At 42.2% G+C, this 13,420-nt stretch overlaps 2 protein-coding genes across 5 annotated transcripts in view; one reads left to right on the top strand and one right to left on the bottom strand.

Annotated features, from left to right (window-relative positions):
* LOC126547923 (large proline-rich protein BAG6) overlaps positions 1–6,468 on the bottom strand; it is a 189,055-nt gene extending 182,587 nt beyond the window's left edge. For 2 of the 3 annotated variants that reach the window (XM_050195980.3, XM_055063459.2), the window contains exons 1-4: positions 6,361–6,468; positions 5,878–5,940; positions 5,605–5,646; positions 5,455–5,530 (exon numbers count right to left, since the gene is read on the bottom strand). In XM_050195980.3, the coding sequence (XP_050051937.1) occupies positions 5,455–5,530; positions 5,605–5,646; positions 5,878–5,940 (181 nt within the window). In that variant the 5' untranslated portion in view covers positions 6,361–6,468. The remainder of the gene's footprint in view (positions 1–5,454; positions 5,531–5,604; positions 5,647–5,877; positions 5,941–6,360) is intronic. The other variant, XM_050195979.3, reaches the window with a different exon arrangement.
* A 168-nt stretch (positions 6,469–6,636) lies between these two features.
* Positions 6,637–13,045, top strand: mbf1 (multiprotein bridging factor 1). Of its 2 annotated transcripts, none has more exons than XM_055063460.2 (5): positions 6,637–6,854; positions 6,951–7,002; positions 7,258–7,418; positions 8,114–8,207; positions 9,384–10,536. In XM_055063460.2, the coding sequence occupies exons 1-5, from the start codon at positions 6,777–6,779 to the stop codon at positions 9,419–9,421; spliced, it is 423 nt and encodes a 140-aa protein (XP_054919435.1). In that variant the 5' UTR covers positions 6,637–6,776; the 3' UTR covers positions 9,422–10,536. The 2 variants fall into 2 exon arrangements, with proteins under 2 accessions (XP_054919435.1, XP_050051966.1); XM_050196009.2 differs by lacking the exon at positions 9,384–10,536 and adding an exon at positions 12,623–13,045 and having other exon boundaries at positions 6,640–6,854.
* The last annotated feature ends 375 nt before the right edge of the window (positions 13,046–13,420 follow it).

The following is a 13,420-nucleotide window of genomic DNA, read 5'->3' as shown; positions in this document are numbered from 1 at the left end:
CTAATTGTGGCCATGTTGACTCTCTAAACTTCCTAATCTCATCTGCCCACCTAACTTTATGTCGCCCTCTGCTACGCTTCCCTTCCCTCGGAATCCAGTCCGTAACCCTTATTGACCATTGGTTATCTTCCCTCCTCATTACATGTCCTGCCCATGCCCATTTCGTTTTCTTGATTTCAACTAAGATGTCATTAACGTGCGTTTGTTCCCTCACCCAATCTGCTCTTTTATTATCCCTTAACGTTACACCTATCATTCTTCTTTCCATAGCTCGTTCCGTCGTCCTCAATTTAAGTAGAACCCTTTTCGTAAGCCTCCAGGTTTCTGCCCCGTAGGTGAGTACTGGTAAGACACAGCTATTATACACTTTTCTCTTGAGGGATAATGGCAACCTGCTGTTCATGATCTGCGAATGCCTGCCAAACGCACCCCAGCCCATTCTTATTCTTCTGATTATTTCACTCTCATGATCCGGATCAGCAGTCACTACCTGTCCTAAGTAGATGTATTCCCTTACCACTTCCAGTGTCTCACTATATACCTATTGTAAATTGCTGTTCTCTTCCGAGACTGTTAAACATTACTTTAGTTGTCTACAGATTAATTTTTAGACCCACTCTTCTGCTTTGCCTCTCCAGGTCAGTGAGCATGCATTGCAGTTGGTCCCCTGAGTTACTAAGCAAGGCAATATCATCAGCGAATCGCAAGTTACTAAGGTATTCTCCATTTACTCTTATCCCCAATTCTTCCCAATCCAGGTCTCTGAATACCTCCTGTAAACACGCTGTGAATAGCATTGGAGAGATTGTATCTCCCTGCCTGACGCCTTTCCTTATTGGGATTTTGTTGCTTTCTTTATGGAGGACTACAGTGGCTGTGGAGCCGCTATAGATATCTTTCAGTATTTTTACATAAGGTCGTCTACACCCTGATTCCGCATTGCCTCCATGACTGCTGAGGTTTCGACTGAATCAAACGCTTTCTCGTAATCAATGAAAGCTATATATAATGGTTGGTTATATTCCGCACATTTCTCTATCACCTGATTTATAGTGTGAATATGATCTATTGTTGAGTAGCCTTTACGGAATCCTGCCTGGTCCTTTGGTTGACGGAAGTCTAAGGTGTTCCCGATTCTATTTGTGATTACCTTAGTAAATACTTTGTAGGCAACGGACAGTAAGCTGATCGGTCTATAACTTTTCAAGTCTTTGGCGTCCCCTTTCTTATGGATTAGGATTATGTTAGCGTTCTTCCAAGATTCCGGTATGCTCGGGGTCATGAGGCATTGTGTATACAGGGTGGCCAGTTTTTCTAGAACAATCTGCCCACCATCCTTCAACAAATCTGTTGTTACCTGATCCTCTCCAGCTGCCTTCACCCTTTGCATAGCTCCCAAGGCTTTCCTTACTTCTTCCGGCGTTACTTGTGGGATTTCGAATTCCTCTAGACTATTCTCTCTTTCATTATCATCGTGGGTGCCACTCGTACTGTATAAATCTCTATAGAACTCCTCAGCCACTTGAACTATCTCATCCATATTAGTAATGATATTGCCGGCTTTGTCTCTTACCGCATACATCTGATTCTTGCCAATTTCTAGTTTCTTCTTCACTGCTTTTAGGCTTCCTCCGTTCCTGAGAGCTTGTTCACTTCTATCCATATTATACTTCCTTATGTCAGCTGTCTTACGCTTGTTGATTAACTTCGAAAGTTCTGCCAGTTCTATTCTAGCTGTAGGGTTAGAGGCTTTCATACATTGGCGTTTCTTGATCAGATCTTCGGTCTCCTGCGATAGCATACTGGTATCCTGTCTAACGGAGTTACCACCGACTTCTATTGCACATTCCTTAATGATGCCCACAAGATTGTCGTTCATTGCTTCAACACTAAGGTCCTCTTCCTGAGTTAAAGCCGAATACCTGTTCTGTAGCTTGATCTGGAATTCCTCTATTTTCCCTCTTACTGCTAACTCATTGATCGGCTTCTCATGTGCCAGTTTCTTCCGTTCCCTCCTCAGGTCTAGGCTAATTCGAGTTCTTACCATCCTGTGGTCACTGCAGCGCACCTTACCGAGCACGTCTACATCTTGTATGATGCCAGGGTTAGCGCAGAGTATGAAGTCTATTTCATTTCTAGTCTCGCCGTTCGGGCTCCTCCACGTCCACTTTCGGCTATCCCACTTGCGGAAGAAGGTATTCATTATCCGCACATTATTCTGTTCCGCAAACTCTACTAATAACTCTCCCCTGCTATTCCTAGTGCCTATGCCATATTCCCCCACTGCCTTGTCTCCAGCCTGCTTCTTGCCTATCTTGGCATTGAAATCGCCCATCAGTATAGCGTATTTTGTTTTCACTCTACCCATCACCGATTCCACGTCTTCATAGAAGCTTTAGACTTCCTGATCATCATGACTGGATGTAGGGGCGTACCCCTGTACAATCTTCATTTTGTACCTCTTATTGAGTTTCACAACAAGACATGCCACCCTCTCATTAGTGCTATAGAGTTCCTGTATGTTACCAGCTATATTCTTATTAATCAGGAATCCGACTCCTACTTCTCGTCTCTCCGCTAAGCCCCGGTAGCACAGGACGTGCCCGCTTCTTAGCACTGTATATGCTTCATTTGGCCTCCTAACTTCACTGAGCCCTATTATATCCCATTTACTGCCCTCTAATTCTGCCAATAGCACTGCTAGACTCGCCTCACTAGATAACGTTCTAGCGTTAGGCGTTGCCAGGTTCATACTCCAATGGCGGCCTATATGCCATATTTCACGTAATGCCACATTTGCCATATATGCCTAATGCCATATTTTCAAGTAATGGGGCATATAATGCTTTCACATTAAAGGGGCCCTGAACCACTTTTTATCGAAGTGGAGAAAGACATTTGAAGTGAAGATAGGCTATTTCAGAACCACTTTGCCGCAAAAAGTACTTTGATGCATTCAGCAGAAGCGGAGTTATCGACAATCAAACACGGCATCAGCTGTGCTCCCTTTCCTCCTCCAATGCCTTGCACTGCGAAAGCTATGGCGGAGACGTCACCGTGGTGCGCAGTGCAAATTTCCAATTTGGTGCCTATGCCGCGCTAAACGTATGCCAAACGCGGCTGTCCTCAGAGAGCTGCAGTGCGCTTAGCCACTGGACTCGTGACGGCACCTCGCAGCGGCCACGGTGTAGCTGAGCACAGCGACCAATAGCAGCCGCGTATTGGAGTGTGCCTTATGACGAAATAGAGCCCACAGAAATGAGCAAGGACCATGGGGTTTTTGAAACGAGAGCGTTTGAGAAAAATGTGACTTTGCACTCCGCTTGCAAGCTCCACGAACCACATACGACAGCAGAACTTGGCTGAGATGTTCACAACAGCGTATGCTACCCGTGGACTATGTTATTTCTCGAAGCCCCAGGGGTGGTTCAGGGCCCCTTTAAACTAACATGCTGAGAATGTCTGTAGCCACAAGCCCGAAGCTTAAACAAACAAACAAAAAATTAAATTATGGGGTTTTACGTGCCAAAACCACTTTCTGATTATGAGGCACGCCCTAGTGGAGGACTCCGGAAATTTCGACCACCTGGGGATCTTTAACGTGCACCTAAATCTAAGTACATGGGTGTTTTCGCATTTCACCTCCATCGAAATGCGGCCACCATGGCCAGGATTCGATCCGGCGACCTAGTGCTCAGCAGCCTAACACCATAGCTACTGAGCAACCACGGCGGGTATAAACAAATCGAATCACTACTCATTGTTCTCAAGGTAGCTTTTCTCTCTATGGGGTTTTACATGCTAAAACCACGATTGGATTATGAGGCACGCCGTAGTGGAGGACTCTAGAATAATGTGGACCATGTGGACCACCAGGGGTTATTTAAAATGCACCTAAACCTAAGCACACGAGTGTTTTCTCATTTCGCCCCTGTCGGAATGCAGCCACCATGGCTGGGATTCAATCCCACATCTCATGGTAGCTTAACAATCGCAACACAAAGCTCCCATTACCAATCTTTGTAGGAAACTCATTAGCCTCAACCATGCAAGCGCGAAGGTCTATAGGGAACTCACGGCAAGTGACCACATTGCCCCTCTAATATCTCTCACAGAGATCTCCCTAGTGTAAAAACCACCTTGAAGAGGGTTCTAAAAGATGTGTGTAGAACATAGGATGATGTGTTTATGCAAGCAAATGCACACATGTTCAGTCAAGTAACAGACAACTGAACTACACAGACATTTCACAGAACTGTGAATTCACATATTCAAGCACAGAAAAGTGCAGAACTGAAGGAATACAAGTAATTGTGCTTTTAACAACATTATTTTGCTTGATTTCGAAGAACATGAAGTCCCATGTATAGTGCACCAAACATGCTAATTAGTGAGCTGTTCGCAACTGCCTAATGCCACCTCACTGATGGCACTGTGAGGGCTAACCCTACAAACCAATTACAACATTGCAGAGTGCAGTTTACATATGCACACACACTGTGCACTGCAAATTTTGAATGGAAGGGAGTACACTAGCGGGAAGTTGTGATTTACGGAGTAACTAGGCGCAATTGCTTGAGCAAATGCATCACTGTCTCAAAACTGAGAAACTCTAACCTCAACCATACGTCAACCTACAAAGCACCCCCGATGAGGGAAAAAAGGTTTTGCACACAAAACAGCTGTCTAGAGCACAGCAGTAGAAGGCTGTGACAGAAATCACAACATTCTTCTGATGGCAACACACACAAACTAATACAGCTTAAATTATGGGGTTCTACGTGCCAAAACCACAATCTGATCATGAGGCATGCCGTAATGGGGAACTCTGGAAATTTGGACCATCTGGGGTTCTTTACCGTGCACCTAAATGCAAGTACACAGGTGCTTTCGCATTTCGCCCCCATCGCAATGCAGCCGTCGTCGCCGGGATTCAATCCCACGACCTCTTGCTTAGCAGCCCAACACCGTAGCCACTAAGCAACCACTGCGGGTAAACTAATAGAGTTTACAGCAACATAAGCTTCGCATTGATATTTTCAATTTACAAAAAGCATTTCAAATCTATGAAGCAGTTTCATGAATATTGCCATGGGTGGTTGTAGCAAGTGGGCCTTTTCAACTCAGCATTGAATCACAGGAAACATGACCTAAAGCAAAATAATGAGGACCTTAGGAATTGGACTGATGTAAGGAAGAACATTTACATTTTCCTACAGTTTAACATGCATCAATACATGCAGTAATTGTAACACAAAGCTATGGGACCTTATTTTGCCACGCTTGGGATGCAATAACATCATTAATGTTTAAGTTTCCTGACCATAACATAGCATCACTGGAAGATGCTGCGAGTAACTGTAGAAACCAGCTAGAAGGAGTGCCAGGCTGAGCATGAAAACATTCTCAGAACAATGATAATGACAAATCGTTCAAGTTACAAAGCAACCTTACCATAATCACTCAATTTCTTGTCATCTTGCAGCACTCGCCCACAGAAGATAAGACGTTGCTTGTCTGCAGTGATGTTCTGAAATAACATTGTCAGATTTAAAGGAAGCAATAAACAGCTTTCAAAATGAAAAACAACTTATCTCGACTTACCACTGACGAGGCTATTTTCTCTTTGAAGCTTTTGACAGTGATCTAAAGGAAACAAAGTAGAGAAACGTAAATCAAACAAATGGATCTGAGAAATGACAGGCAACGGCTGTCACTTACGCTTCTGCTGTCTGCAGAAGCGTAAAGCAACGTGATATATCAACACGTAATGCATTACGCATACCCATACAGTGCTTAGGAAGCGGAGTAAAACCACTGTAAGAACTAAATTTCCGCTTTGTAGCAAGCGCGATGAAATGAAACAAGCAAACTTACATCGTCAGGTACAGAGTAATTTCGATTCTGTGAATCTAACGTCTTCACTGTGACTTCCAACATCTGCAAAAAACGTGCGGTCAGGGGGAGGCAAACACAGTCACAGAATCCGATTGTTAGCACACTAAAAAAGTAAAACAAGTCTGTTGAGATGCCTAATAACATGAAAGTAAGGCCTCGCTGAATACAAAAACGGTATCTTTAAAAATAAGGAACGGAAAACGTCTAGCTGGTATTGTCCACTATAAAGGTCATATGTATCTGCAAGAGAACGCCTAAATGAAAGAGAACTACGTTCACAACCATTCGCTGTTGATGTTCTCGATACACCAGCGGCCACACAAAAATAAGTGTTAAAGGCTTTTGGTGAGGCGAAGTTACATGATGTAGACCACTGGCTAAGCAGGTGACGCGCTACTTGCACATGTTATGCATTGTTGGCACATACAAGTAAAAGGGGTCAACTGTGCCGACTGTACTCACAATTTTAGCTGTTTTGTGTATCCGGCCTAAAGATGAACGAGCATAAACCTGATGCAGATATACGCGTTCGCACACTTCTTCGCCGCCTGGGAGGATACTTCGCTCTTCGCATAGCCACTAAGGGTCGCAGTAATCGAAAAGTCGAACGAAGAGAAAATCATAAATAAATATATTTAAGGCTTAAAAATAAATTGTGTTAACAAAGACTGAGCAAACAATGATTACATTTATATTTTACTTTAAAGAAGTATTTGTGCACGAGACCGAGGTAGGCGCCATCTTGCATGTGTATTTGTTATTAGCACGTTCGCTGCGTTCGAGAAGGCTCGTGAGGCTCGTGAAAGGTAGTTTCTGAGGCGTTCCGTCGTTTCGTGGCTGCATTATTTGCAAATTGTGATAAAGATTGGACGCTCATCATGTCTGAGACGGACTGGGACACTGTCACGTACCTGCGAAAGAAGCCTATGAAGGCTAGTCAGCTGCGCTCTCAACAGGTTTGTCTCTAACGCACTTCGGCTGCGAGCCTGGTTCTAAAGGCACGTTCGAGTGACGCGTAAAATGCGTCGCGCTTTCCTGTTTTCTTTAAACAGGTAATCAATGCAGCACAAAGGCAGGGAGTGCCAATCGAGACCACAAAAAAATGTAAGTGGGTCTTCGGATCTTGTAAGCTTCCTTGCTTGAGTCCCGTGTATTTGTGAGGTGGACGCCAGTGATCTGAGGATGTGCGTTCTATGTTTTCGCATTAGGCATGAATTGAGGGCAAGGAGTAACGTGTCGTTAAATTATGCAAGCGATCTAGTGGCATTAAATATGGTAAAAAGAAGGTGCTACGCTAGCTATATTCGGCTTAGATTTTAAATGATCAATTCTTTTGTGACTTTGCTTCGCATGGTTCAGTCAACGCTGCGACGAATAAGAAGACAGTCACTACCTTAAATACTGCTAAGCTTGACCGAGAGACTGAGGAGTTGCATCACGACCGCATTGGCCTGGACGTAGGAAGACTCATTCAACAAGGCAGGCAGGCCAAGAACATGACACAGAAGGAACTGGCCACCGTAAGTGGTTAATTGATGCCTTGGCTACGAGCATGTTGAACACGTTGCACATCGCAAGCTATGCGCAACTTGTTTGTGCTTTTCGGTGCGCTTGACAATACCCATGACGATTAGTTTGGCAAAAACACTAATTTGCCGAATTTCTTCTGTGGTTGTGCGTCTGCATGCGTGTGCTGCTTTCTTATGTCATCGTGCAGAGACGCGTGCTATTTTTACTGTACTGTACACTTGGTTTTATTTTAGCCGGTGTTGCTCCACTTAGTACCCCGTGCAGAATTAATTATATTGTCGCACGAAACACTTTATTTACATATTATGGTTCTGCCACAACCAAACGAGTGCTTGAAGGGCAGCGCCCGGCATTTGCACATCGAACCAGCAGGAAAGCAGAAGTGCAAATTGAGAACTTAGTTACAAATCCCTAGTTATGCTATGAGTAGTTGTTTAATCTATTTCCGACTGTTCTTTGCAAATAGGTCATAAGTCAATCTGCTTTTAAGTAAAGGCACGGTAACATTCCCCATACCTTGTACACATACGTGGTAAAGCAAAACGGTGCAGTATTAGGATTTTAAGTGTATTATTTCATTAAATCATCCTTTCGGTGGAACAAGTTTTTATCTGTCAGGGCAGCTTGAAGAAAATTTTTGATAGTTTGTGTTTGCCAGTTGAGCTGTTGAGTGTGTTGGTTTCAGAAAATCAATGAGAAGCCTCAAGTGATAAATGATTACGAAGCTGGTCGTGCCATACCAAACCAGCAAGTCTTGGCAAAAATTGAAAAAGTGATTGGTAAGTTATCAAACCGTTTGCGTTATCTTTGTTTATATTAACATTTTAAAAATAAAATAAATTGTGACGCTGTATACTTATACCAAGGGTTGTTCGAAATGAGGTGAATGTACATTCCATTGAGGTCTATGCAAATGCTGCTACCTGTGAAGGACTTCAACAGTAAAGCTTATGAACCACATGCAAAATGCTTGATAGCATTTAAGTTGCTAATTTGTTATTCACTATGTGTGAAGCTGAGAGCGCTTCTTCGTGCTTGTTAGCACCTTATAGGAGGGTTGCATCGGAGCAGCGCTCCCAGATGGTACAAGTGTTGTTGCAAATTCTGGTGCCATATTTTTGGTTACGCAGCCATTGTAAGTGTGTTGTATTTTTCTGCATGTTATACGGAAAACACCATTGTGGCAATTCGCAGTGGTAATCTGTACTGTGTTTGGGTGGAACAACTGTGCCAAGGAGCTTGGCAATGAAACTGCTGCAGCGTCCCTCTCAATTCTGAAGGTTAAGAACCAATGAAAAAGGATTGAAAAGATCATTGAGCAAAGGTGAGCAGAATGGCTCAGAACAGCAAATAAACTTCTGCTGTTCCCACAGATTAAAGTCTCGAATGAGACTTCTATCTGTGCAGCAGTATGCTTCACGCTCAACGGCACTTTTCACTCACTGGAACAACAGTGATGAGCCTTATAATGTCAAAGCACGATTACTTACAACTAAAGTTGTACCCACTGCAGTGGCGTTCAGCTACTGAACACAAGGTTGCGGGTTTGATTCCCAGCAGTTGTGGCCACATCCTCATGGGGGCAGAATGCAAAATTACTCGTACTTAGATTTAGGTGCACGTCAAAGAACTATAGTTAGTCAAGATTAATCTGGGGCCCTCTACAGCAGCGTCTCTCGTGGCCCCAGTGTTGCTTTGGGGCAATGAGACATGACAAATCAGTCAATTTTAGGTGCCACCACATAGCAAGAATTTTCCTAAGTGATCTGGGCAGCAGAAAGCCAAGTGTGTTCGCATTGAATTTGCTTTTGCCTTATCACCTCTACTTGAGGCTTAAAACACAGAATTTCCTTTTTGTCATACTGGTTTTTTGTGTCAATTGGCAGCTCTGGCTTGGTGAGTGTAGGGAGTATTGACGTGATGTTACATTCACCATTTTGTTGTCCTATTCACAGCTTCTACTGTGCTGCCGAAGATATGTGAACCGAGATAAAGAGCAGTTTTACCATGCTGACTGTACAACAATATAGTAGTCTCACTGACGTCAGTGCATACCCCCTATTAGAACAGATACTGTGTTAAATATTTTTTCTGTTGTTACTGCTGTTTACGTAATAATTGCTATGCCATGTTTCTTTTTTTTTTTTTTACAACAGTCAGTTGTAGCAAAAAATGGTTGCATAACATGTTTATTGTATGGAAAGTGGTTAGTGGAGAGAGAAACTAGACTTTGCACTCAATGTCTTCAGAAGGCATCTTATTTTTTAGTGAAGACAGCAGTGTAGCAGATTTAAACTTTTCTTTTTTAATTTAGAAAAATTTTAGCAGATTGAAGAATACTGTGTATTGCAAAAGCAAACATTCCGAAGCGATTTTGCTTAAATGTTTGCACAGCAGGCCAATTAGAATTTATTCGTGAGTAGTTCATAAGAGTACTCTCATTTTCATTTTTTAAGCATCCCAAATTTGTGCATAGAATTGTTGAGCTCCTTCTTGTGGATATTATTTCGTCGGGAAAGCATGCAGTGAAATAGTAGTGAATCGAGCAGGTTTGGAGCAGTGGGCCTCGAGTGTTGCAGTTATACCTTCAATCACTTCAGTAGTCATTCGCAAAGTGTTTCCATTCCATTGCAGTTGCTTTAGCCTGGCAGTACAGTGACTGTTGCTCACCACATTGCCTTCCTATTTACTTGCCAAAATCTTCAGACCTTTACCCAGCGCTAAAAGGACACCTGAAGCATAAGTCACTTACTCAACTATTGCTCCTAGAAAATGCTACATGTACTCACCACAATCAGTACACTAAGCCACAGAGAACTGTGCTCAGGACAATAAAGCAGCTAAGTGTCCTTGCATTCCTGGTACTTGAAAGAGCATGAATATTCTTTAGTTTGGTTTTTCAGAAGTATGACTTTAAGCGCTCAGGATTTTCAATTTTATCCTCTTCAAACTGACAAGCAAACAAAATTGTTTACCTTCAGTTCATGTTTGTTTGAGATCAATGGAAGTGTACAGCAACAAAGAGATTATTTGCCGTCTTTTTTTGTATGTTCAAAAATAAAGTGCAGATAAAGTGTTTGAAGAGTTGCACGGGTCTGCAAACATGTTTTTGTGTTTTCACTTGTAAAGTCATGCTTGGACATTCTAATTTTCCCTGTAAAAAGATCAAACGAGGATTAGGACTAAAAGATGCTGAAAATTTTGGAGGACACTTAAGAGTAGAACGTGATAGCATTCAAAGATCCTTGACTGCTGCTCACGTTTCCCGGCAACTGGAGCGTATGCAACCGTAAGGTTTACCAGGAAACGTTGGCCGTGAACGCTATGCACGAAGGCAGGCATTCTGGTAGAAACTTGCTTGGGTTGCGATGCGACGGAGGCGAGCACCAGCAGGAGGTATTGCGAGGAACATGGCGCGCTGATTCGTGGCCCCCATAACACCCACTCGCGTGCAAATGGCGGGCGCCGCAGCTGGTTTGTGCTTGGTCAAAACGCTGCAATGGGGTTCTTTGAGTTTTCGCAAAACAGAATTATGTTTTCTCGTATAGTCTAATTACAATCCGAGAGCTATCACGTTTGTAGGTTATGTGTAAGTCATAGTTTACAATTTTTCCACGGATTTTAGCTTGAGAAATTCAATTAGTTCTGTAAATTCCTTGCATCACATGGAGGGCCTGGGTATGGGTGGTTTGAAAATCTTTTCACCAAAACGACGTCCGACGCCAGCACTGGATTTTCTGTGACATGGGCTCCTTAACGTTATCGCATTAAAAGCAGAATGCACTAACTTAAATTGCTAATATTATGCCTGAGCACCAACCATTTGTCATCACAGCTCACTGGAGAGATGGAAAAGACTGCCCACTATTAGATATTGTCTAATAAAACAGTCATGTTTTGTTTTACTGCCTTGACATTCCTGCATAATGTCTGTTATTTCATGTTGCAGTACAGGTTGGTTTTGCGTGGTCGTTTGCATAATGGAAAATTGCGTTATCATTATGAAAGTTTGCGTCCATACTCTTCAGTTTGCATAGAGCACAACAGTATTTATCAAAATATGATACATTTTTAGTTTTAATAAATTTTGCAGAGAAGCAACTCAAATACAGATGTTCAACATTGCGTGTAGCATAATCATATTGTGGTTTTGGTGCGTAAAACCATAGAATTTAAACATTCAACATAATTTATCTTCAGACATTTAGAGCATTATGGCTTAATTTCAAGCTGGGAAATTTAACCCTTTAATCGCCAATTTAACTTCCAAAAAACATACCAAAATAGCCAATTTTTTGAAGTAGTCATAATTTTTTCCATGCAATTCTGATTCTGAAAATTTAAAACATGCATGAAAGGCACAACATGCAGTTTTTCATAGAGAACTATCGCCATCTATGGTTGAAAATTGCTAGCAAAGCAATCGTCAGCCGTGATACGTCTTTGGCGGCGGAAGGAGCGGAAAGTCGGGCTGGACGAGTGCGACTCGTCGTTGGCGATATTGGTACAAACTCGTGTGATGAGTACAGCTCAGGGTTGGTGGCTAAAGGGGGCAAATTGAGCTATTGCTGCAACATTAACTACATAAATCTGTACATAAAAGAGAATGCAATAAAAATGTATTTAGGCATTGTATGTCGCATAACATGAAGCTACAAAAAATAGGCGACAAGAATAGTTTTCTGAAGGGCATCTTTCCTTTAAAGTGGCATGCTTGTACTTTAGCATTGTATCATTTTGTGAGCAGATAGATTTATAATCATGCCTGTACACATATGCATAGCAGTGTTTATACAAACAAAAAGCCTCTCTAGTTGTGTTAACACATCTGTGGCACTCACTGTGACATTTCTCTGCTGAGCATGAGGTTGCAGGTTCGGTTTCCCGATCATTGTAATTGCATTGCGATTGGAACAGAATTCAAAAATGGTTATCAAGCTTTCAGCACACATTAACCGCGAGTAATTGAAATTAATCTAGAGTCTTCTACTATGGAATCTCAGTGCCCCCATATTGCTTTAGAACATGAAATCCCATGAAGTAACATATATACCTCATGGCAATGTGTGGCCTGCCTATATCAATGTGATGTGGTATCTACTACTTACAACATATACAATTTTGTTGAGAAATTGCATGATTAGAATAAAAGCAGTGCGAGTATTGTCACTGAGTTTTATTGTTTGTATTCCAGCAATGAAGCTTCGTGGAAAGGAAAAAGGAATGCCAATGGGCCCTGAGAAGAAAAAGTAGCTGCAAAAGCTAAAGCAGCAAGAAACCTTTTTTTTTCGTATGCTTGCTGCAAGTGACCAAGCTGGACAGATTTTTAGGGGGCTTTTACTTCAGCACATGTCATGTTTTGTTGGTTTCTTCAGTCTTGTTAATAGGCTCCTAGAAGTTCGCATGGGCCCAGTCTGATTTAACCTTTTCCCATGGCAAAGCCAAGGCCACTGAAAACGCAGTCCAGCAGAGGAAACTGCATAGCTTTGCAATATCGCACATGCACTCCATGTGTTTCTTGGCGACTTCAGCTTCGTTGGAAGCAGCATTTGTGTCTTCAGAGTTTGGAAAAATGTGTGTGTGTGTGTGCACCTACAAATAAAAGTGTTTGTTTCAATACTTGTGCTATTATTCATGCTAAAGAGTTCCTTAAGAATGCATTGCAGTGTCATAAAAGTAATTATCTGCCTACTTGTTATAGCAGCTACTCATTTGCAGTATGCCGCTCTTTTTTTAAAATGCCTTCACATGTTTTTAAGTGCATCTCCAATTTCCTTGTACAAGAGCTACAGTTGTGGATATGCCTTTTATGATTAGTAGTAGCAGTGCAAACAGATTTTTCAAAGATTTGCATGAAGCATATATAGTGCAATTCGGCCTGTTCAGGTGGATTACCTGAAGAGGCAACATTGCTTGCCCAAAGCTAACCAGGTAGATAATTAAAAAGGTTCACTAACTGATATTCAATTTAGGGCACATGCTGAAATAGCAA

The sequence above is a fragment of the Dermacentor andersoni genome, chromosome 1, assembly GCF_023375885.2.
Source record: "Dermacentor andersoni chromosome 1, qqDerAnde1_hic_scaffold, whole genome shotgun sequence".
NCBI lineage: Eukaryota > Metazoa > Arthropoda > Arachnida > Ixodida > Ixodidae > Dermacentor > Dermacentor andersoni.
This window is presented reverse-complemented; position numbering and strand designations above follow the sequence as displayed.